Source organism: Dipodomys spectabilis, unplaced genomic scaffold (assembly GCF_019054845.1).
Source record: "Dipodomys spectabilis isolate Male_0828 unplaced genomic scaffold, ASM1905484v1 ptg000125l, whole genome shotgun sequence".
NCBI classification, from domain to species: domain Eukaryota; kingdom Metazoa; phylum Chordata; class Mammalia; order Rodentia; family Heteromyidae; genus Dipodomys; species Dipodomys spectabilis.
The window spans coordinates 22,701,661-22,728,054 of record NW_024870802.1 but is presented as its reverse complement, the minus strand read 5'-3'; the positions used below and the strand labels follow the sequence as shown (position 1 = coordinate 22,728,054).

The window sequence follows — 26,394 nt, the reverse complement described above, 5'->3', positions numbered from 1 at the left end:
GGCTGTTATTTAAATGAAGCTTTTGAAATCTGTTTTACTGATCTATATCATATCTAACTATGCCAGTATTTCCTTCCTGGTCTGACGTGAACTCTAAAATTAAATGAACACTTTCTCCCTGTTTCCTGGCATTTCCACTCAAACTTGGTCCTCAGTCTTCATTGGAAATATGTCCAGAGTTGTAGTTTCTGTCTTTATTAATGTATGATTAAAGAAAATTAACCAAGTATATTAAGAATTTGTTAGCCACCTGTTTTTAGTTAAAAATTGCGAAGGCTTCAATTTTTGCTGTATCTTTTTCTTTTCCAATTTTTTGTTCTGTTCCAAAATTATACCTACTTATGCTATCTGACTAAGAGCCAAGTGTATTGTGGCATATTGATTGACTCAGTTTCCTATGTTATTTTTAATTCATTCACAAATATACCCCCTAATTCTGGAAATCTCACCATGTTTGAGTACATTTGATACCTAACAGTTTTATCTTTCAGCAAGCATTTTGATCTCCATATTAATTGCTTTCTAGGCTTGCTGTCTGGTGGTCTGCTAGAGATGCCCCTACACCATCATTCTAGAATCTTTTTCTCTCCCTTTGGATTCTTCCTAGAATGTGTCATGATTTTCTATTCTTGCTTTAACAGAATGCGTCTTTTAATAACTTCTTGAGAAAATACATGGAAAACAAAGTCATTTTAGTTTGCTTACTTTAAAATCCTTAATTATGTATTGACATTTAACTTATAATCTATTTTGGAATAAGTTGTAAATAATTATTCTGCCAGTTAAAACATTTTTTTGTGTGTTTTTTTTTAATGCTAAATAACATTGTTTAAAAGGGCAATGCCATTTGATTCCATATTCTTTTTGTGAACCTTTTTTCTTTTCAAACAGATTTTATACCTTAGCTTTATAGTCTTCTAAGCTTTCTGTTATTTCATAACATTAAGGATTAAACCAGCTTATATACAAAAGTTCTCAAATAGTGCTTCCCATTTTGTGTTTGAGGTACCTGAAAGTTGCCTTGTAGTCTTGAGAGAGGAACTTAAAGGTTTTATTCTTTGACTTACTAGTATGCATGACCTTTGGAAGACCATATAATCTCTTGGAGACCTACTTTCCTCCACTATAAATGTGAAATGCTTAATAAAGTATAGAGAATTAGCAGTTGTGCCTTTCAAGCATTTTTTTTTTTTTTTAGTTTGAAAAGAAGGATGACTAAGTTTTCAGGGTTATTTTTAAAAATATCTAATTGCTGTGGTTGTCTAGAAAATCTGTAGAACTAGGTGAACTTCAGTTAAATGCTAATGCTGGCTCTTCAAGAAATTATGAAAAGGCTGACTATATGAATATAGAAAGTTTTGAAAATACTGTATGAAAAGCTCTTTGCTTTACTTCAGATTGTATAAATCTATGTAATGTAATAATTGTTTAAGAATGATACAATATAAATACTAGTTTAAACCTATGAAGGGAATATTTGCTTGGGCTGGTTATTATTATTATTTCACTTAATTATATTTGAGACTAGGAAAAATAATAGAATTTTTTTCTGGCACTTCAGTAATATTGAATGTAGTTTCACATGTTAGCTTGTCTTTGTTAATGCTGGCTCTTTGTTTGTTTGTTTTATTTTAAGGTTTTTGGATTCAAAGCATAAAAACCATTACAAGATATACAATCTGTAAGTATGTTTTCTTATTTTTATGCTTGCAAATAAATTCTAAAATAATAAGCAAAAATTATTTCCTCATTAGAAATAAAGGTATCTTTAATAGAATCGTATTCTAAAACAGTTGAAAAAGTTTGAGAGCATAGTTAGATCATTTGGAAAATGTAGTGATGAGGTAAAACAGTGTTGGCACAGATTCATGTTACTTGATCTGCATTAAATGACTTGGCATCTAGCCCATCTTTGGACCCATAACCATGTGGTAATTTGAAATGTAATCTACAGACGAGCTTCTGTCATAGCATTAATGATGTCTTCTATGAAAGCATGCTTGAGTGGATATAATTTTGTCCATTTTATGCCTGTTGGTTGGTGGATTGAAACAGTCATTGGAATGCTCTCCATTGTATAGAACCTAAATGAGAATCTAATACTCTTGAATTTGGTAATGTCTTTTAATTTAAGGATTGAACACTTGATAAAGCTAATTAGCTTTATCTTAAACTTTGTGCTTTTAAGGGGGCTGGGAAGGTGGCTCAGTGACAGAGCGCTTGCCTTGCATGCATGAGGCCCTGGGTTTGATTCCTCAGTATCACATAAGCAGCAAAAAGAAAAAAGCTGGAAGTGGTGCTGTGGCTCAAGCGGTAGAGTGTTAGCCTTGAGCTGAAGAGCTGAGGGACAGCGCCCAGGCCCAGAGTTCAGGCCCCACAACTGGACCCCCCCCCAAAAAAAACAAAAAACAAAAAAACTTTGTGCTTTTACTTTTGGGGTATGTGTGTGTGTGCGCATCTTTGGGAGTAGATAGATGAGATGAAATTTTTGTTTGTAAACAGTTTTGTTATTTTTTCCCAAAATATAGACATTTTCTAATTAAAAAAAAGATAAAAATGTGATATATTTCTACTTGGCCTTTCTTTTTCCAAATTGGTATCTACAAATTACACAGGAAGGTGTTTTATTCCTCCCACAGGAAGTAAAGTTATATATATATATACACATATATATATATATATATATATGTTATAGTTATGTAAAGTTTTATATATATATACATATATACACACACATATACACATATATAAATATAGTTTATATAAACATATATATGGGGGGGAACATGGCTCAAATGGTAGAATATATCTGCCTAGCAAGCCCAAGCCAAAGGCCCGAGTTTCAAATTCCTGTACAACCAAAAAAAGTTTTAAGTACTAATTCATTGTTGAAATCTTTCTACGGAGATTATCAAATAAAGAACAAGATTCTTTCCTGCCTCCAGCTGACATTTTATATCTTTAGCAAATATGATTGTCAGCAGCACCTAATTGGTTTGGTTTGTGGAGTTAAAAAAAAAAAATCTTTTTTTTTTTTTGGTCATGGTGCTGAACTCTGGGCCTGGACATCGTTCCTCAGCTCTTCAGCTCAAGGTTAGCGCTGTACCACTTGAGCCACAGCACCACTTCTGGTTTTCTGGTTGTTTATTGGAGATAGAGTCTCATGGAGTTTCCTGCCCGGGCTGGCTTGGAACCACGATCCTTAGATCTCAGCTTCCTGAGTAGCTAGGATTTCAGGTGTGAGCCACTGCCGCCTGGCTAAAAAAAAAAAAAATCTTTAATGGTATTTCCGTTCAGTTAAGATCTTAGTGTTGAATGTGTAGTAGATACCAACATGGTTCCTTCTAGTGAGTTTCCATTGAGTTTTTCAGATTCACAAATGAATAAATACTCACTTGTGCTCACCATAGGACAGGTATTGTAAACTAACTTAACTTTTCTAGAAAGGGAAGGAAGATGTCCAGTCCACACAAAACTTATTTATAGTTGAATGTGAAAGTTGGAAAATGTATTGTAGTAGTAACCGCTATATAAAAGAGTGAAAACAATAGCAGTGACAAGAACAGTAGACGTATCAATTGTGTCCCATAGGTAGGTTTTATAAAAGAAGGCATATTTGAGCTGTGGTGAACAGAATCAGTAGGAGATTGAGTCTTCAGATAAGGACAAAGGAAAATGGTATTGTAGATAGTAAAAATGGCAGGCAAGTCAAGGTGATTATTGGCACACTCATAGTGTTGAGAATGTTAAGAATATGGTAGGTCCTTTATGTTGGTCAGATAGTGATGTGTGTATGGGTGCTGGGGGAGTTGTAGTGGTAAAAAGGTCCTTGAGTTTAGGTGATCTCAGTTTACAAATAATAGAGTCCTTTAGGGGTTTTTCATCTTTTCTTGATTAGCCTCATTTAAATCAAGCTTTATTGCTGGCATCATTAGTGTTCTTTGGAGAAAAATAAAAACCACAAAGCTTTGGGGTTTTTGAATAACTAGATGTAGAAATTGAGTTTAAAAAGGGACGGAGACTGTCAAAAGCTAGAGTCCATTACGTGAATCACTTTAGGTTATGACTCTTAGGGATTTGGGATTTAGAGGGTTCCAGTTGAGGAGATACTAGGGATGAATTCTGCCTTTGTAAATTTTTTTTCCAGTTTAACATATACAAAGAAAGGGAAGGAAATTCTTTTCATTCCTGCATATAGTGGTTTCCTGCTTTCAGAATTTAGGCTTGTATTACCTGTATTGTAGATCACTTAGGGTTAAATTTGACATCTGAACTTGACTTTCTAGGTTTATATTATCAAACATTGGGTTCCCAAGTTAATGAACTCTCTTTGCTAGTTTATAATAGTCTTTTTTTTTTTTGCTGGTTGTGGGGCCTGAACTCTTGGCCTGGACTCTGTCCCTCAGCTCTTCAGCTCAAGCCTAACACTTGACTACTTAGCCACAGTACCACTTCCACTTTTTCTGCTTATGTGGTGCTGAGAAATCGAACCCAGGGCCTCATGCATGCAAGGCAAGCACTCTACCACTGAGCCACCTCCACCTTCCCTTAGAATAGTCTCTTAATGCACATTAACTCCCCTTCACATGGGATTGTAGAAGCTTCTCATTTTACAGATGGGACATCCGAGGCCTAGAGACATTAAGTGATTGAACATAGTCATATAGGCACATCCGATACCAGACCTCCACTACAATATTCTCTCTGTGCTTTAAGTTGTATTTGTTTTAACTTTACCAAAGTTTCCAACTACACACTTGCAGCAGGCATATTTTATGTTTTTGTATATATTTTTTATCGTAAAAAATACTGTACTATCAGGCATTGTTACCCCCTCCTTTGTTTTTCATATTTTAATTTTTGATATTACTATCTAGTCTTTTTCACTTTTCTAGACACTTGATTATTGTGTATTTGGTTTGGGGCGAGCCTCTCAATAGCCAGTGTTTCTATTTTATTTCTTTTCTATTTAGGATAGTAATAAGCCACATGACACTAACCAAACTTTGGTATTCAGTTTGTTTTGTATGAGTATTCTTCACTTTTATTTCTTCCTCAGTATAATCTACACTGTGGTTAAGGGTCGGGAAGGAAAGTAGAAGGTGGGGAATAAAGATAAATATATATAGTTGTTGCCTTTAAGGAACCCAAGTGGTCACTGAATACTATTATTTAAAAGTTTTATTGTATTTCACTGAGTATTCTACTTTGACACATTTCATTATTTTGTTGCAAACCCTTGACTGTTATTAATTTTTATCTGTTAAGATTTCTTTTGTACTGATGAGGTAGAGTTGACTGCCTAATAAGCATAAGGCCCTGAGTTCCAACTCTAGTACCTCCTATCTCCCCAAAAAGATTTCTTTTGTAAGATGAAGATAGCTTCATGGTAGAGAGTGAAAAGTCCTTCCTACATAGATAATTCTATGACAAATCACTTCTCTGTATGCTTTTCCTGTTAATCTTAATCCTTTTTGCACTTTATGTCTAGTACCACTTTGTACTTACTATTATTTTCGGTTGTGGGACTTGAACTCTGGGCCTGGATACTGTCCCTCAGCTCTTGAGATCAAGGCTAGCATTCTACCACTTGAGCCACAGTGCTACTTCCGGAATTCTGGTGGTTGATTGGAGATAAGAATCTCATGGACTTTTCTACCTGGGCTGGCTTTGAACCACAATCCTCAGATCTTACCCCCTGAGTAGCTAGGATTGCAGGCGTGAGCCACCAGTGCCTGGCTATTACTATAATTACTATTTTGGTTGTAGTTGTTGGTTGTGGGGCTTGAACTCAGGGCCTTGGCACTGTCCCTGAGGTTTTGTTTTGTTTTGTTTTTTTCTCTCAAATCTAATGCGTTACCATTTTGAGCCAGAGCTCCATTTCCAGATTTTGGGTGGTTAATTAGAGATAAGAGTCTCACATACTTTCCTGCCCTAGCTGACTTCAAATTGCAATCCTTAGATCTCAGCTTCTGGAGCAGTTAGAATTACAAGCATGAGCCACCAGTGCCAGGTTCATTATTTCTTTTATTATCTTCAAATAGTTGTACAAAGGGTCACAACTTAACATGTTCATGTGGACAGTGCGTTTCATCCTCTCCTTAGATCCTATCCCCACTAGTCTCCTCAAGCTTTCTTGTTCCATGTTTACGAATGTACTTTAAATATTATGTGTGTATTTTCCCAGCAGTCCTCTCTCCATTTGTCCACCCTCTCCTTTTAGTTTCACCCCTAGACAACATGTTTCAGTATTTTGGTATTCATTTGTTAAACTGTCTGTGAATTGTTCAAATGGATTATTATAAAATTTCTCCCAATGCTTCTTTACTGCTTGTTTCTCATATAAGCACGTATGAGGCAATGATAAAAAGGAATCATATTTTAAATTTTAATTACACTTAAATGTTTAAATCCAAATCACCATTTGTATCTCTTTTTAGTATGTTGAGAAACTTACCATTAACATACCATAAGAAACTTTTGGGTGTGTAGGGCACTTGCCAGAGAAGATTTAAACTAAGAAAAAGTCTTCATTTTTACCCTGCCAACCCTTTCCCTGGTACCTTTATCACTACCTAACCCAGTAAGTGGTGGGCCTTTTATGTTTATGTATGAAGACCAGCATATTTTGTATGTGTGTGTGTGCCAATCATGGAGCTTGAACTCTGGGCCTGGGTGTTGTCCCTGAGTTTTTTGTGCTCAAGCCACACTCCACTTTTGGCTTTTTGATGGTTATTTGGAGGTAAGAGTCTCACAGAATCTCCAGCCCGGTGGTTTTGAACTATAGTCTCAGATCTTAGCCTTCTGAGTAGCTATAGTTATAAGTGTAAGCCTCCGAAGCCCAGCTGTGCATACACTTTTTAATAATCACTGTTGGTTTTGTCTTTAGTGAAAAATATTGTTTCATAGGAATGCTGGCTTTGACTAAAATTTGAGTAAAATTTTTTGCTACTTTTTTTTTTTTTTTCCCAGTCCTGGGGCCTGAACTCAGGGCCTGGGCACTGTCCTTGAGCTTCTTTTGCTCAAGGCTAGCACTCCACCACTTGAGCCACAATGCCATTTGTGGCTTTTTCTGTTTATGTGGCACTGAGGAATTGAACCCAGGGCTTCATGCATGCTAGGCACACTACCACTAAGCCACGTTCCCAGCCCTTTTGCTACTTTTACATTTAAAAAGTTTTCATTGTAAGTTGAAGAATAAAGCAATAGTAGTAATAGTTGGATTTTTGTAATCAAAGATACTGGGCTTGAGTTCTTTCTCTGGTATATACTATGGTTTGGGGTAAGCTTTTCAATGCTCTGCATTTGGCTTCCTCATATACGGAAGGAACTAGGCTGATAATACTAGCACATGGTACTGAGTGTAAAACAGAAAACTTAACAACTCTTTCGTAATGTGTATACATTGTGTAAACATTTAGTAGTCAATTCTCCACTTTTTCCTCCATCTTCAGTAGTATTTTATGTTTTTGTTTTGTTTTGGTCCCAGTCTTGGGGCTTGAACTCAGGGACTGGGTACAGTCCCTGAGCCTTTGTGCTCAAGGCTAACTTTCCACCTCTTGAGCCTCAGCTTCACTTACAGCTTTTTTTTTTCCCTCCATTAATTGGAGCTAAGAGTCTCATGGACTTTTCAGACTGGGCTGTCTTAACACAGTGACCCTCAGATATCAGTCTCCTGAGAGGCTAGGATTATAATTGTGAGCTACCAGTGCCTGGCCACATTGTTTTATTTTGAGTTATAATGTAAAATTTGATTTATTTCTGGTTTGGTTAGGTAAGAAAGCAGTGGGTTGTGGGTTATTAAATATATTCAATCTTCATTGGAATTAGTCTTTGAAACTCTAAAGTAGAAGAACTATACAGATTTTTTTTTTTTTTCTGGTCGTGGGGCCTGAACTCTGGGTCTGGGCACTGTCCTTCAGCTTTCAGCTCAAGGCTAGCGCTCTACCACTTGAGCCACCTTCTGGCTTTTTCTGCTTATGTGGTGCTGAGGAATTGAACCCAGGGCATGCAAGGCAAGCGCTCTACCACTGGGCCACCTTCCCAGCACTATACAGATATTTTGAAGGTTTCTGAATGTATAATAGTACAGGCTCACTGTCACTTGTTTCAAGCTTTTTAAGCCAGTTATGTTTTAATCTGCACACAAATTTCAGTTTTTTAAAGGGTAATATGGAAGCATATATTTTGTATTACATAAATAGACAGTAGGATTTTGAATGGTACCTAGAATGAAATGTTTGGTTTTATACCGTGTGTGTGTGTGTGTGTGTGTGTGTGTGTGTGTGTGTGTGTGTGTGTGTGTGTGTGTGTGTGTGTGTGTGTGTGTGTGTGTGTGTGTGTGTTGGTTTTATACCAGGTGTGTGTGTGTGTGTAATATATATAATCTCAAGTACATACATCTTCATAGTTTTAGATCTGGTTCTGCTAAAATTGATACTACCAAAAACTTAAAAGAAAATGTGTAATGTTTTGGGAAATGTTGGAATTGCAGATTAAGGAATTGTGGACTTCAGCTTGTTTTAAACTGTTCTTTCTCTCTCTGTCTCTGTCTCTTTCTCTCTCTCTCTCTCTTTCTGTCTCTCATTTGGTTCAGGGCCAGGATGCTGTCCCTGAGATTTTTTTTTTGTTTGTTTTTGTTTTTTTTTGCTCAAGGCTTATGTTCTACTAGAGCTCAACTTGTGGCTGTGTGTGTGTGTGTGTGTGTGTGTGTGTGTGTGTTAATAGGAGATAAGTGTCTCATGTATTTTCCTTCCTGAGTTGGCAAACCATAATCCTTTGATCTCAGCCTCATGAGTAGCTAGGATGTTAGGATTACAGTCGTGAGCCACTGGCACCTGAATGTTTATTTTCAATATTTTTCCTTTTTTCTCTTACCCTCTGTATTCCAATTTGTAGGGTTTGACTCAGGGCCTTAACAGTGTCCCCAGCCTACTTGCTAGGTCTGGTCTGTACAACTTGAGCCATACTCCCAGCTTTTTTGCTTGAGTTTTTAGGTAGGGTCTTAATGTTTGTGCCCAAGACTATACTCAGACTACAGTCTTTTTACATGTCTCCCAGTAGCTGGAGTTATATGTGCATACCACCATGCTATACTTGTTGGTTGAGATACTGTCCTGTCAACTTTTGTAGGGCTGGCCTTAACCTTGCTGATCTCTGCACCTCAAGTAGTTGGGATTGCATGTGTGTACCACTATACTTGGCCTAATTACCAATAGTTTTAAAATATCTTATTGGCTAGTAGTAGTACAAAGATGTTACTGCATAATGATACATAGGATCTTTTTGAAATCTATTAGTGTTTTTATATATATATATATATATATATATATATATATATTTTTTTTTTTTTGGTCAGTTGTGGGGCCCGAACTCTGGTCCTGGGCGCTGTCCCTCAGCTCTTCAGCTCAAGGCGAGTGCTCTACCACTAGAGCCACAGCGCCACTTCCGGCTTTTTTCTTTTTGCTCATGTGGTGCTGAGGAATCGAACCCAGGGCCTCATGCATGCAAGGCAAGCGTTCTACCACTGAGCCACCTCCCCAGCCCCAAAATTTTATTCTTTATTGATACTATATATTCAATTAAAATTGAGAGTCTGGGCTGGGAAGGTGGCTCAGTGGTAGAGCGGTTGCCTTGCATGCATGAGGCACTGGGTTCGATTCCTCAGCACCACATAAACAAAAAGAAAAAAACCGGAAGTGGCGCTGTGGCTCAAGTGGTAGAGCGTTAGCCTTGAGCTGAAGAGCTGAGGGACAGGGCCCAGGCCCAGAGTTCGGGCTCCACGACCGGACCCCCCCAAAAAATAAAATAAAATAAAATTGAAAGTCTGAGAGATTATTGAAAAAGATGGATTTTGGCATCTCTAAAAAGGAGAAAGGCTTAATTAAAAAAAAATTTGTATGTAGACTGGGAGCATAGATCAGTGTTTTGAGTTTTTGCCTAGTATGAGTGAGGCCTTGGGTTCAATCTATAGTTAAAAAAAAAAAATTAAAGCTAGAAGTAGAGCTATGACTCTAGTGTAGAGCACTACTTCTGAGCACAGAAGCTCAGGGACAACACATAGGCCCTGAGTTTAAGCCCCAGGACCCTCCCCCCCAAATCCAAATAGCAGATCTTATGTTCCAATACGGTTGGGACAGTATTGTCTAATCTTTTCTCTTATTTTGTATGTTCTACTGTTAACATGTTTTAAAATAATGGCTTGAGATTTATACATGCTTATCTGTGAAGAGAATATTAAAAATAGAATGTTTATAGGTACTTGTGAAATAAAGAAATACATCCTAAAAGCATGGAAAATTTGCATAGAGAAAACTTGGAGACTAATGCAGATGAATTTGTAGTTGTATATTAGTGGTGTGACAAATTTTATAAGAAAATGTACAAACTAATGTCATACATTTTTTTTTTTTTTTTGTCGGTCGTTGGGCCTGAACTCTGGGCCTGGCTGCTGTCCCTCAGCTCTTCAGCTCAAGGCTAGCACTCTACCACTTGAGCCACAGTGCCACTTCCGGCTTTTTTGCTTATGTGGTACTGAGGAATCGAACCCAGGGCCTCATGCATGCAAGGCAAGCGCTCTACCACTGAGCCACCTTCCCAGCTCTAATGTCATACATTTAACCTTTTAAATATAACCATAGTTTCCTTAATTAGAAAATGAGGATAATAATAATTCCTACTTTACAAAATTCTTGGGATTAAATAAGATAGTAACGATAAAAAAATTAGCATAATGCTGGGCATACAATAAAAGTTCTAGAAATGTTGGCTGATATTAATACATTCTCCCAAGACCAAAGGTAACTTATACAACATTTAAACTTTTTTCTAGATGTGCTGAAAGACATTATGACACCGCCAAATTTAACTGCAGAGGTATGTATAAATACACTATAATACACTGTAGAGCTTAAAATTAGTAGACTGTCTTTTATTGACTAGTAGTAATGAATTATCTAGATGATTGAGTGAGATAAATATCTTAATGATACTTCCATAGTTTTTATTTTTTTTTAATTAATTAATTTATTTATTTATTTTGTCGGTCGTGGGGCTTGAACTCTGGGCCTAGGGTCTGTCCCTCAGCTCTTCAGCTCAAGGCGAGCGCTCTACCACTTGAGCTACAGCACCACTTCCGGTTTTCTGGTGGTTTATTGGAGATAGGAGTCTCACCTTCTCTCCTGCCCGGGCTGGCTTTGAACCGAGATCCTCAGATCTCAGCCTCCTGAGTAGCTAAGATTACGGACGTGAGCCACCAGCGCCCGGCTTCCATAGTTTTTCAAAGTCAATTTTTATGTTATGCTTTAGGAATAAGTATCTCATAAACATGTGACATTGTCAGGAAAACAGAATTAGGAAAATGGGCTAAGAATTAGTGTCAGTATAATGAGGGAAAAAGCAGAACTATTTAACTGTTCTCTATACTGATGAATAGCTTAAGAGACTGGAAAGGATAAAAAAAAAAATGTAGATTAAGAAGCCTAAAAGATGGATACATTTATTACCCTGCTCCATATATAGGTAAATTCTGCCTTAACCCATAAAAACTTTCACTTACATTTGGCAAATGCTGCCACAATAGTTAAAAAGATAAATGAGTACTGTTAGCAATTGATTGATAGGTTTGCTATTGATCTCTCCTGAAAATCTAAAATGAACTTTCAGACAGTTAGTTTGAGAATTCTGAAGCACTAATGGTTGATCTTACTCAGACATTTCAATAGAATTTTTCTGTTCCTTTTTTTTTCTTTTGATGAAGTTAGGCTATTGCTTACTAGGCAAAACATGCCACAGTTGAGACAGTTGAGGTTTATCTACCTTTAAATAGACTGTTAACAAATTTTCTTAAATATTTTTTTGTCATTGGGGTAAGGACATGGAATGACTGTATAGATAATGGGATGTTTTCTTTGAAATGTTTTATGATGATACAGTAATAATATTGCTCTTTTTATTAGAAAACACATTTAGAAGCTCGGCTCTGGTGTTTCTTGTCTGTATTTTTAGCTACTAAGGAGGCTGAGGCCCAGGCAAGAAAGTCTGGGAAACTCTGATCTCCAATTAACTATCAAAGAGCCAGAACTGGAGCTCTGACTTAACTAGCCTTGAAGGAAAAAGCTAAAGGGTAGTGGCCAGACCTTGAGTTCAAGCCCCAGTACTGTTAGCAAAAAATGCATTTACATCCTTGACAAGTGGCCAATGTGACATTTCATTTTGCATTCAGCTATATATCTGATGTGCTGTGATCTGCTACCTTGCACAGCTTCTGCTTGCATGAAGTGAGATCCTCCCTGTCTAAAGGATACATCTAAGAATTAGTAGTAGTTTCTATTCTGTTCTAAAATTAAAAGGTTAACGAACAAGCTGAGTACCAGTTGTTCATGCTTAGCTACTTCAGAAGCTGAGATTAGGATCATGGTTCAAGGTCAATGTAGGTATACTCATGAGAACCCTTCCCACTCCATAATCAAGGTGTGGTGGCGTGCTCTTGAAGCCTACTTACTTGAGAGGCCTATATTGAGAGAATTTGGGTTCTAGTCAACCTGGGCAGAAAAGTTCACAAGACCCCATCTAAGCAGAATGAATCAGGGAATGGTGGTGAGCCCCTGTCATGACACACTGGGAAACAAAAAAGGAAAGGTTGTACTCTAGAAAGCAGAAAGGAAGGCCCTATAGCAAAAATAATCAGGCATGACTCAGTGTAAGGTGCCTGCCTAGCAAGGGTGAGGCCCTGAGTTCAAACCCCAGCAGGCGCCCCCCCCCCCTCCCCCCGCCAAAAAAAAGTTAATGATCAATAAATTCTTTTCAGGCTGGCACTGGGGCTCACCTCTGTAATTATAGGCTCAGGAAGCTAAGATCTGAGGATCACCATTTAAAGCCTGCTTGGCCAGGAAAGTCCATGAAACTCTTATCTCCAGCTAACTCAAAACCCAGAAGTGTAGCTGTGGCTTTAGTCTTGAGTGAAAAAGGTCAGGGATAGCATCCAGGCCCTGACTTCAAGCCCCAGTACTTTCACACACATACATACATACAAATTAAAAATAAATAGTTGAATTCTTTTCCTGTGGAAGTCAGTTTTAAAAAATTATTATGAAATAGTTGTACACAGGGGTTATATTTCCATAAAGCAGATAATAAGTACTTCTTGGTCAGTGTCACCCCTTTCTTTTTTTCCCCCATTTCCCCCTCCTGTATCTACCCTCCTTACATAGTTCAGTTTTTACATAATGTACTCACAGGTTTTACATAATTGGACATTTTCTAAACAATTGAGTGTATTTTCACCATTTCTAGTTAACATTCAGTGAAAAGTTGAAGAGAGTTTCTTGTCCTTACTCTGAGGTTGTCTTTTTACCACAGTTGCACAGTATCCCTTTGAAGACCATAACCCACCACAGCTAGAACTCATCAAACCCTTTTGTGAAGATCTTGACCAATGGCTAAGTGAAGATGACAATCATGTTGCAGCAATTCACTGTAAAGCTGGAAAGGGACGGACTGGTGTAATGATTTGTGCATATTTATTGCATCGGGGCAAATTTTTAAAGGCACAAGAGGCCCTAGATTTCTATGGGGAAGTAAGGACCAGAGATAAGAAGGTAAGCTATATCTGGTGTTTTTCTTTTTCTCTTCCTGGATCCAAAAAAATTACTGGAAAACAGATTTTTCTTTCTCTAGGTTTATTGAAGTATAATTGACAAGTAGAAATTATGTATATTTGTAGTGTATAGACTAATGTTTTGGCAAATATATACATTGTGAAGTGACTACCACAATCAAGCAACTTAACATGTGCTTTACCTGCCTCACATAGTCATTCATTCTTTCCTCACTGTGGTGAGAGCACTTGAGATAAGTATACATGATTATTAGTTGCCATCACCATGTTCTGCAGTAGATCTCTAGGCCTTATTCATCTTGTTTAACTGAAAATTTGTACCCTTTGAGCAAATCTTTTCCCTACTCTCAGCCCCTAAAAAACATATTTTTAAAAGATCAGATGCTTTATAACTTCTCTATGAGCAAATGGCAGGTTTCATTCATTTTTTTCTTCATGCTATTTTCTTATCATGCTAAAAACAACTATAACTGTACTGAGAATATGGTGTCACAAAATTCTTACAAAGCATGATTAGGAAAACATAATAAAAGTAAGCTTGATTTTTCTGCTGTTTGAGAATAAAATGTCTGGATAATTTGACTACCATAACATTATAATGTGTAGCTTCTTGGTTTGTATAATAAGTAAATTTTTTACTATTATTTTATTTTGTGGTTTGTGGGGCTTGAAATCTGGGCCTGGGCACTGTTCCTCAGCTCTTCAGCTTAAGGCTAGTGCTCTACTACTTGAGCCACAGCGACACTTCCGGCTTTTTCTGTTTATGTGGTGCTGAGGAATTGAACCCAGGGCCTCATGCATACGAGGCAAGCACTGTACCACTGAGCCACCTTCCCAGACCAATAAAATTATTTTTAGATGATACTTACAAAAGAAGGGATTGATCAATCAAGGATTCATTGATTACTCAGAAAAATAAAGACTTGATAATCAGTGACTAATTTAATTTGTGTATTACATAAAAAAGTAAGAACAAGCTCTTGGGAGGACTTTAATAATGATTTTCAAAGATTCCATTTGTTTACATGTTAAATATAGCAAAACCTGTTAGCATTGAATACACATGGTTTGTGTGCTTTATACTTTCTCCAAAGACAAAACCCCAAACCACTCCAGATTGATGTATATACTCACGTAGGGAGTTCTGCTGATAGAAATGCCACAAGGTTGTGTAAAACTGGATTCTAGTTTTAGTAGTCAGGCAGTTTTGTCTAGGTTAAACCGCTTCTTAACTCAATTTTAGGTAAGAAGCAAATGATCACATCTGTCATTTTAAGCAGTGTGTTTGCATTGGCTCTTACTGATTTCTCTACCTCTTCTTACTCTTCAGTGGTACTAGGGTTTGAACTGAGGGCAGTGTGCTTGCTAAGCAAGTGCTCTGCCATTTGAACTATACATAAAGCCCTTTTTGCCTTAGTTATTTTGCAGAATAGGGTATATCATGGGCTGGCTAATAGGGTATATTATGGGCTGGCTAATCTCAGACTCTAATTCTCCCAACTTCTCCCTTCTAAGTATCTGGATTATAGACATAAGCTACCATCATTCACCCTCATCTCTTATTTTGTAACCTTTTTGTTATTGCTTGAATAACTTACAACATTATAAAAGTACTAGTTACTGGTTATAATTCACAGCATATAAATGTTAGAAATCGGGTAAAAAGTTTCTGATAAAATGGAAGTTATATCATGATTCATAATACTAGATTTAAGCTAGAGACTCTTAACCTCTTCATGTTATAAACTTTAAAAATCCAATGAAAGCTGTAACCTATTCCACCACCAGTGTGTATAATATATGTAAAAAAAATTTAATTAGGGTTTTTAATTGCACCAAAGCATAGAATGTGTCAGGTACTAGCTACTCAGGAGGCAGAGATCTGAGGATCATGATTTGAAGCCAGCCCAGACAGAAAAGTCCATGAGACTCTTATCTCTAATAAACTACCAAAGAAGATAGAAGTGGAGCTATGGTTCAAGTGGAAGGGTAGTATATTCTTGAGCAAAAGAAGCCCAGGAAATGTGAGTTTAAGCCCCAAGACCAGCACAAAGCAGACAAACAAAAACACGGAATTTAAAAGAAAAGTCTTAAAAGAATTATGTCTCTTTTTCCCCATGCAAAAATGGGTGGCCACCAATGAGTATTTAAGTGGTACAGATTAACTAAAATCAAGCTTTACTTCTGCTCAGCAGTAAATTTTAATGCAATGTATACCATGTAAAATAAGTTGAAAGTGGGCCATTGTTTAAGCTAATGCAACTTTTATGTCATCCTTGATATCCAGTCAGTTTTGGTGAGAAGAAGTGCTGAATACTACCTCACAAATGAAAGACTAAATGGAATGTACAGATTCATCTGACCAATAAAAGCAGGCTTGTGTCAAGAAATGAATTCTCTAATGCTTTTGAGAAAAATTCATGTTGCATCATTTCTTCAAGTTTAATGAGATCATTTTTGGCAAGATCTAAGGATTGCAGTTTGAAGCCACTCTGGTCAAGAAAGTTCTCAAGACTCTTTATCTCTAATAAACTACTCAGAAACAACTAGAAGTGGGGCTGTGGCTCAAGTGGTAGAGCACTAGTGTTGAGCACAAAGAGGCTCAGGGACAGTGCCTAGGCCTTGAATTCAAGCCCTGGGACTGGCACAAAAACAAAAACAAAAAGACAAAAAACACTTAACTGGGGGCAGGAGACAGGAGGGAAAAAAACTGGGAAAAAACGAGGGAAGAGGTGACACTGCTCAAAAAGAAATGTCTTATTACCCGACTTATGTAAATGCATCCCCTCTGTACATCACATTTACAATAAAAAATTTTAAAAAATTTAATTTACCATTTAACTTACCTACTAGAATGCTTAAAAAGTTATATATATATATTTGGTGCCAGTCCTGGGGCTTGAACTCAGAGCCTAAGCATTATCCCTGAGGTTTTTCTGCTCAAGGCTAGCACTCTTATTACTTGAGTCACAGTTCTACTACTGGCTTTTTTTTTGGGGGGGGTGGTGAATTGGAGAGAAGAATCTCATGGATTTTACTGCCCAGGCTGGCTTTGAATTGGGATTCTTATATCTCAGTCCCCTGAATAAGATTAGACTGTGAGTCTCTGGTGCCCAACTAGTAATATGTTTTTAACCTGTCTTGAGTAACAGATTTTATGGTAAAACAGACCTTAGGTGAGCATGATAAAGCTGTTTTGATACAACTGTTACTTTTTTTTTTTTTTAAATCTTGCTTGCCGTGGCTTGCTCATGTGTTTGGTGCTTTAGCACTTGAGTCCCGAATTTTGCTAGTTAATTTGAGGAGTCTCACAGACTTTTCTAGATGTTATGGCTCCTGATTGTAATCTTGCAGATCTTAGCTTCTTCAGCAGCTAGTATTACAGGCTCATACCACTGGCATCCAAACTAAAACAGTTTCATTCTTAAAGTATCAGTGTAGGTTTATGTCTGTCTTACCAATATTTCCTTTTAGTTTGAACCTTCGCCTTTGCTTTCTTGTAATTGTAAAACATTATTACAGGAGAGGAATGCATTTATCTGTTCTGTGGTTTGTATAGTATTAATTTAGACTGTCTTTAATATTTTGTTTGTATCCTTGATTTTAATTGTAGAGAAATAATAGAAAACTGAAGAAAATTGTGACATTCTGGTGACATTTATGTAGTAGCAGAATCTGTTTTTCTTGTTTTGAAGAGAAAAATAGGGATTTATTGTGGTTTTGGTAATAATTTGTAGACTTTTCAGAGAATACTCAAAACAATCTGACTTGTCTTTACATAACCTCTGCAAACATGGTATAAATTAGCTAGTAGGATGTGAATGCAAATTGATGATAAAATGTGGCATTGTTATTAGTACTGAGGTTTTGAATATTCAAGGGTCAATTTATACCTTCTGCAAAAAAAAAAATCTGAGAATGAGGTAACAGTTTGAGATAAAGAAGACTCCTACTTTTTATTCATAAATCTATAAGGAATCAACTATATTACCCTTCCCTAGGAGTAATTTGTATATTTAGTATCCTTTAGAAATTGTGAGAGATGGGTCTGGGAAGGTGACTCAGTGGTAGAGCGCTTGCCTTGCATGCATGAGGCCCTGGGTTCGATTCCTCAGCACCACATAAGCAAAAAGAAAAAAGCCAGAAATGGCGCTGTGGCTCAAGTGGTAGAGCGCTAGCCTTGAGCTGAAGAGCTGAGGGACAGCGCCCAGGCCCTGAGTTCAGGCCCCACGACCGGACCAAAAAAAAAAAAAGAGTCTCAAAAAAAAAAGATGAATTAAACCTTCTAAAAATAATGTGTTAATTTTAAGTGATGTCAAAAAGGAATTTATTAAAAATTTTGTCTTAGGAATGAATGTTCGTGATTTAATTTCATATTCAGGTTATTTTTATTTTTAGTTTTCTGACTAAACTTTCTTTTTAAGATACTAAATGAAAATTTCATGTTTCATCTATATTTAAAACAAAGTAAGCTATAATTGCTCTGTTAAAAACAAAATTTTATAGGGCTGGAATGTAGCTTAGTGGTAGAGTGCTTGCCTAGTATGGATGAAGCCCTGGGTTCTATTCCTCAATACCACATAAACAGAAAAGGCCAGAAGTGGTGCTGTTGCTGAAGTGGTAGAGAGCTAGCCTTGAGCAAAAGCAGCTCATGGATAGTACCCAGGCCCTGAGTTCAAGCCCCAGGACTAGCAAAAAAAATCTTCCAAAGTAACATTTTCCCCAGCTAGCCTTGAGCAAAAGCAGCTCATGGATAGTACCCAGGCCTTGAGTTCAAGCCCCAGGACTGACAAAAAACATCTTCCAAAGTAACATTTTTCCCATCTTATTCATTAGAGATAATCTGTGTTACTTTGATATGTAAGCCTATTATACAATCCGTAGGTTCATCAAATGGTTAATTAAGACTCATTCTATACAAAGGAGGAGCAGATCTGCAAAGATCAGACAGTTCTGAGTCTTAAAATCTGTGTGTTTTAACTGGAAACTTTATCCTGATCTCCAGATCACTGTGCTTTCTACCTGGTTCTACTGTCCATTTCTTCTCCTTGTTTTTTTTGATACCTAAAGTAGAAAAAAGCTTTAAAAAAGAAGAATAGTTGCTTTGGAATGTATGTGTACTTTTCAGTTTCAAATCAAACAAATATGACTAAAAGAATAGGGGAATTTTATAGACTTACATAACTTGAGAGCTTTGATCTGAACGTAGGTGCTCAACAAATGTTAAGACCCTGTCACCTTCTTTCTCCGATTCTCCCTTCCTACCCTTTTCTATTCTTTTCTATAAATACTCTATATAGAATTTCTATAAGCAATGTCAAAGTATAATTCCTAGTAGCTTCATGTTTGCGTTCTCATTCTATAGGAAAATAACAGCTTGAGCAAAAATTCATAGTTTGGGTTCTGATTTTTCTGGATTGGAAAATATGCCTAGATCTGAATGAAACATTCTAGTCAGGGAATAGAAATATCTGATTGGATCATGCATGTGAAGCTGAAGAATAGGGTCTAACCTCCAAACCACAGGGAGTAGAGAAGCATTAACATTCATTTTCAAGGATTCTATGGATTGTTTAGTACTTAAAATTAGCTGTGCTATTTATTGAATATGTCATTAGACTTTGCTTCATTTATGCCTTCAATTCTTATTGAGTTAACATTTATAAAGTATTTGTGAATGTTCCTGAAAATTACTAGATATTTATATATTCGTTAAATAAAGAGAAACATTAAAAATATTAGTTTTGTAGAAGTGAATGACAAAAGTACACTATACTTTGGAGATTAATCTTAGATGGGAAAAATAAATAAATCACATAGCATGCCTCTTATTAGTAGAATCCAGGACACTTGAGTAAAAGTTTTAGACTCAGACTCACATTTATTCACTTAAGGAATCTGTGTTCTTGGTTTTAATTAAGGTAATTATGTACAGTGAGAAAAGAATTGATGATGACTGGTGGTGTTTGTACATACCTATAATCCTGATATTCTGAAGGCTGAGACGAGGTTTGTTTGTTGCTTAGGGTCAGCCTGGGCTACATATTAAGATCTTGTCTCAAAAAGGTAGAGGTGTTGATATCTACCTTGTAAAAGTGTGCTTATGTCAGGAAGGAATGTGTGTAGAATATCAGCAAGTAGGTACAGAAAGTACTGTTAAGAGATTTATTTTACTAGCCAATTATAGGAGCCATATTTTCTCCTTTGTTGAGTACTGTCCAGTGGTTATAGTCTATTTAATCATTCTGAAATACAGTTTTCTAGGCCTTAAGATATTATTATTTGGTTAAAACATCTACATTATTTCTTGGTTTAGACATGAAAAAAGATGATAGATATTTTGACCAGTTTGGTAGGTTTAAAAGATGTGCATAATTCATACTTTTAAATCTTTTTAAGGACATTAGTCTTATTTCAATGAATTCAATTTGAATTTCAAAAGCATATTGAAAATATCTCACTGACTAGCATTAAAGCAAAAAGCATAAAACTGGATCAGAAAGTCATTTTGCATTGGCCCAGGTACATTCCATGTGAACTCTTAACAGGAACATGTGTGCTAAACTAACATCAAAATGTATGAAGCAAAGACAATGAAGAAGAAAATGTGTAGAAATGATAGTGCAAATCTTTAGTATACTTCAAGGAGGCATAAAATAAAATATGTAGGTAGTAAATAAAATAACCTATAAAATGTTTTTCTGTCCTCTACAAAAGTTATGAAGATTAATACTTTACTGGGCTAACAATATGTTAATAATTGGTATATATGTATAATTAATAATTTATTAGGCTAATTATATATATTTCTATTTGAAAGAAATATATAAGCCCTATTCCTTGATTAAAGTTAAATAGGACTACAGTTGAAACTTAATGTAAATCCATATAGAAATTTAAAGCTATATTCTTAAATAATTGAGTCAATAAAAAAATACAGATTCATATTAGTGATCAAGATTCATAATAAGCAAAGATTAAAATATAAATTTGTGAATTAGAAAACAGTAAACCATTTGAACTAGTAAGTCCAAATACTGATTATATTGAAATGCCAATAAAATCAGTACGTCTCTTTTTAAGCCAGTCAAGGAATATAGAATGGAGAGGGGCCAAAAATAAATGCTTAAATTTGAAAAACCATATCAATAATTGTGGAGGTGGTATTAAAAACAGTTCAGGCTGGGCATTGGTGGCTCATGCTTGTAATACTAGGTATTCAGGAGGCTGAGATCTGAGGATCACGGTTCAAAGGGTGCCTGGGCAGGAAAATCTGAGACATTTCCAATTACCCACCAAAAATCCTGAAGTGGTGCTGTAGCTCAAGGGGTAGAATGCTAGTAGCCTTCAGCAAAAAAGCTCAGGGACTGTGCTCAGCCCCCAAGTTCAAGCCCCATGACTGACTTAAAAAATTCCCAAAACCAAAACACTCCAGGTTTTAGAATACATACAAGTTAACAAGAGGTAAATCTAGTGGTAAAAAGAAAGTAGATTAGAAAATAAATCAATGAGTTGTATTGCCTATTGCAAAATTATGGTCAAAATTTGAAAAAGAAAGGCTGTAGAAAACCAGAACTGATACAATTTTGGTAACTGAATAGATCTGTAAAAGTCAAAGATAAACATTTTAAATTAACTTAATCTTTGGTTTGTCTCCCATTATGTGGGTGTTTTTGTGTGTGTGTTTATATCAGGTAGAATGCTGACTGATACACCAATCTCTGACCTCCATTCTATCGCCTATACCTTTGTCATTCATAGTTTTGGTTGTCTCCATTTCTTTTCTTTTCTTTTTTCTTTTTTGCCGGTCCTTGAAATCTGGGCCTGAGCACTGTCCCCAAGCTTCTTTTACTCAAGGCTTTATAGTGCTTTACCATTTGATCCTCAGTGCTACTTCTGGCTATTTTTTTTTTTTTTTTTTTGAGTAGTTTATTGGAGATAAAAGTCTCATCGACTTTCTTGCCCCAGCTGGCTTTGAACTGCAATCCTCATATCTCAGCCTCCTGAGTAGCTAGGATTACAGGTGTGAGCCACTGGTGCCTGGCTTTCCATTTCTTTTCTACCACCCTGTATACCTCCTGTCTTTCAGCTGTGTTTTCTTCCTGTAGCATGAAGATGTGGTTGAGTGGATGCTCTGTGAAGTTTGTAATTTTGGTTCATCTGGTACTGATGTAAATTATAGGCTCAAAGACAGCTAGCAGAGTCAAGTATTTTTCCTATGTTTGCTTATCTCTTTTTTGAGGAGGATTAACTGAGTATATAAACATCTATATTACATGTATACTTCGAATCACTTGTTTCTTGAGAAAACTTAAGGTTTGAAACCTTGTTTTATTGTACATGGATTTATACCAAAATGGCTATCATGAGAAAAAAATATTGCCTACTACAAATAACTTGAAAACCTAGTCTAGTAAAATTTTATTTCTTTCACTTTATTATTTTATTTTCCTTTGAGAGATAAAGCCAGGGTGACTTTGAACTCAGAATTCTCCTGGGATTATGGACATGCACTAAAATTCCTTCTTTTGCAATCTTTAACATTTTATTTAATTTTGGGGGGGCTACATTATTTAGTTCACATGGTGGTATGCAAGTGGTTACAATTGAACTAATTGAAGTATATTAGACTCTATGAAGAACTCAAATAGTATAAAGACGAAGTCAAAGCCCAACAAAATAAGCACCAGGAAATTAGTACTTGAAAGGGGAGGGTGTAGCCAGGGGAAGAAGGAAGGGAAGCAGGAGAGAATGCAGTCAAGAATTCATTGTATATACCACAAAATTAAGAAGAATAAGGATGGGGAGTGGGTTGGGAGGGGTGAGAATGTTGAAGGGGTGACACTGATCACATGTGTTCATAAACTGGTTTGTTAAGTGGCACCTCCTTTGCACAATTACTTAAAGATAGTAAGAGAAAATAAAACTTAAAAATAAATTTATGTGGTTCCAAAAAGTACCTTTTCTATTCATCTTGCATCTGTTTGCCACACCCATATCACGATGCTGTTTTATGTAGATAATTGTGAATGATAAATTGTTTGATGCTGAATTAAATAATTTGCAAAGAATTATGTTTAGTGACATTTAAACATTTTTAAACTTTAAAGGTACTTTTTATTATGACTATTTGTAATAGTTCATCAGAGTAGCATTGTTTTCCTGTGTTTCTTTAAGAACAACAATGAAAACAAAATTATATATTCTAAAGTTATACTGTATATCTAGGCATAATTTCTAAACTGTTAGTGTTTTTATATCATTTGTACTTTTTGAATGCTTATGATGAGCTGCATTTAATATTTGATCTTCTTGATATTTTTGTTAAGAGGAAGGGAATATATTATTATGTCCTCATTTTCCTGAAGAAATAACTTGGAGTTTCTGTTTTTACCATCAGAAATCAAACCCAAGTCTTCAGATTGCAAAACTTACAATCTTTACCCTCTTACCAAACTTTTTTTTTTTTTTTGGGTCCTGTCCTGGGGCCTGAACTCTGGGCCTGGGCACTGTTCCTCAGCTCTTCAGCTCAAGGCTAGCACTCTACCACTTGCGCCACAGCACCACTTCCGGCTTTTTTCTTTTTGCTTATGTGGTGCTGAGGAATCGAACCCACGGCCTCATGCATGCAAGGCAAGTGCTCTACCACTGAGCCACCTTCCCAGCCTCTTACCAAACTCTTAAGTCATGATTTCAGATTTTTTTTTTTTTTGGTCGGTTGTGGGGCTTGAACTCTGGGCCTGGGCGGTGTCCCTCAGCTCTTCAGCTTGAGGCCAGCGCTCTACCACTTGAGCCACAGTGCCACTTCCGGTTCTCTGGTGGTTTATTGGAGGTAAGAGTCTCACGGACTTTCCTGCTCAGGCTGGCTTTGACCCGTGATCCTCAGATCTCAGCCTCCTGAGTAGCTAGGATTACAGGCGTGAGCCACCAGTGCCCTGCTCAGATTTTTAAAAAACATTTATGTATGTATATATGTATGTATGTATGTATGTATGTATGTATGTATATCTGTTCATGAGCCTGAACTTTGGGCCTGGGTGCTGTCCCTCAGCTCTTCAGCTCAAGCCTAGCACTCTATCACTTGAGCCATAGCACCACTTTTGGCTTTTTCTGCTTATGTGGTACTGAGGAATCGAACCCAGGGCTTCATGCATGCAAGGCAAGCACTCTTCCACTGAGCTACCTTCCCAGCCCCTGATTTCAGATGGTTTACAGTTTTTACATGTTATATATGTATTATATATGTATATATAATTAAATGCCTACCTTTAAAAATACTAAGAATATTACAATAGCTACTCCCATACTTATTATTTAGTATACCTGTTTTAAAATTCATGTTAATGTGCTTTATACATTTTGTTTCCAGAGTTATTGTTACTGTTTTTTTTTAACACATTGAGGAGGTTTAGATGCCAATAGTATACTTTAAAGTACAATTTTCTGTGTCACTTTTAACTGTTAGACTTACTGTTTATCATATTTCTAAGTTGAATTTTGCTTGTCATATCGTATAATACAAAAAAACCCTATAGATAATCACTCTGGTACTTCATTTATTCAGAATCATACTAAATGTATCATTGCAGAGATTTTTTAAAAATAACTTAGGTTCCCCTTTTATAACTACATGAATGTTATCTTTTAAGCATTTACAATACTTAACATTTTCTAAACTATTCTATACTTACCTAGTTTCTTCAACAGAGACATGTATGTATGATAGAAACATTTTAAGTACCTCTGTTAAGCAGTTTGTTACATTTATATATTATGGCAGCTATACATCCCTAGTTTTGTTAGTATCTAAGGTTAATACCACTTTTTGCCACTGCTGTTTCTGCCTTTTAAAAGCAGCATCTATCTAGTTGTGATATGCTTTTGCATGGAAAGTAGGTAACCACATTTGTTAGGAATTGTGTGTCTCTAAGTTCTTGTTAAGAGCATAGCTGTAGTGTGGAGGCCTTTGATAGTTATTTTGGCTATGCAATGGCCTTTGTTGGGTTCATGTGTCAGAGCATTGTGATCTTTAAATAAGTGAGTTAATAATAATTTTAAAGAGGAAAAGTTATTCTGAAACTTAGCTTTATATTGATGTTGCTCTGATCTTTCTCTATTATCGAATCAGATTTAAATACTAGTCATTTAAAGTCAAAATTTCAAAGTGTATATGTTGGTCAATGGGTACAACCCATTTGCCATAGCAATTTAGTGAAATGACTATAATGAAAATTTCCTTTTGAATTTGGCTTCTTTCTTATTTTTTCTTTCTGTCCACCAGGGAGTAACAATTCCCAGTCAGAGGCGCTATGTGTATTATTATAGCTACCTGTTAAAGAATCATCTGGATTATAGACCAGTGGCACTGTTGTTTCACAAGATGATGTTTGAAACTATTCCAATGTTCAGTGGCGGAACTTGCAGTAAGTGCTCTAAATTTTCATCCTTCCGTTTGTTGGAACATTTTTCTTAACATATCCACAAAGAAATTTACCACACTTTAAATTCATAGAGAAGAGTGTATTTAATTAGCTCCATTGTTTAGCTCATTGGGAAACCAGGAATAATGGGTTTTAATGATCTTGAAGCCAAATTATATTTACAAAAACATTCTATGTTACAGGCATAAAAGATAGCTTAAATTCTGATCATATGACTAAAAATCTTGTTCATAAGAACTCCAGCATGAGTGGAGGAGATGTACCAAAAGGGAATGCTACTACACTGTTGGTGGAAGTGTAAACCACTCTGGCAATATGGAAGTTCCTCAAAAGACTCCACATAGAGCTCACCTATGAGCTAGCAATCCCTCTTCTGGACATTTACCCAAATGACCACAAACAAGACCATACTACAGCTACCAGCACAACTAGGTTTATCGCAGCATTATTTACCATAGCTAAAATATGGAACCAACACAAGTGCCCCTCAGTAGATGAATGGATCAAGAAAATGTGGTGTGTGTATACACGTAAATACACACACACACACATACACACATACACACACACACACACAATGGAATTCTATGCTTCCATCAAAAAAAATGACACCACCCCATTTGTAAGGAAATGGAAGGACTTGGAAAAATCATATTAAGTGAAGTAAGCCAGACCCAAAGAAATGTAGGTCCCATAGTTTCCCTTATTTGTAATCTTAGCAGATGAGCAGAATTGCTCAATAGCTATGTACATTGATCATAAAGGATGATGCTAAGCAAAATGAACTTCAAGACATGGACAGAAGAGGTTTTTCTTTGTTGTTGTTTTTAAGGTACTATGTGATTTTTTTTTTCTTTTGTGGTTTTCTTCCCCTATGGTATATCCCCTGTGGTAACTGTATTTGATTTTGGTACCCTGGGTATTGTATATATGTTTATCTGAATTAGGGAAGAGAAGGAGAACATAAAATGGTGAGACAAAGGGGAACCAATGCAGCAGGGATACTCACAAGACACTGTGTTGGAAATGATCTGTACAACTTCAGGGGGGCGGGGCGGTGGAAAGCGGGGCGGTAAAGAGGGAGAAAATGAGGGAGGGGGTAACAAGTTCGACAAGAAATGTATTCACTACCTTACTTATGTAATTGTAAACCTTCTGTACATCACCTTGACAATAAAATTAAAATAAAAGTCCAGTGTGAGAGTAGCAGAGAGTCATCAGTTTACTAGTTTTAGGTTTACTAGTTTACTAGTTTTACTAGTTTTAGGAACTAATTCTTTAATCTTTTTTTTTTTTTTTTTTTTTTTTTTTTTTGGGGGGGTCCGGTCGTGGGGC

The 26,394-nt window shown here is 36.3% G+C and overlaps 1 protein-coding gene across 1 annotated transcript in view; it reads left to right on the top strand.

Moving 5' to 3' along the window:
• Positions 1 to 26,394, top strand: part of Pten (phosphatase and tensin homolog) — a gene marked incomplete at its 5' end in the record, with an annotated part of 82,214 nt that overhangs the window by 40,426 nt on the left and 15,394 nt on the right. The window contains 4 exons of the mRNA XM_042689439.1: positions 1,637 to 1,681; positions 10,832 to 10,875; positions 13,360 to 13,598; positions 24,900 to 25,041. Of these exons, the coding sequence (XP_042545373.1) occupies positions 1,637 to 1,681; positions 10,832 to 10,875; positions 13,360 to 13,598; positions 24,900 to 25,041 (470 nt within the window). The remainder of the gene's footprint in view (positions 1 to 1,636; positions 1,682 to 10,831; positions 10,876 to 13,359; positions 13,599 to 24,899; positions 25,042 to 26,394) is intronic.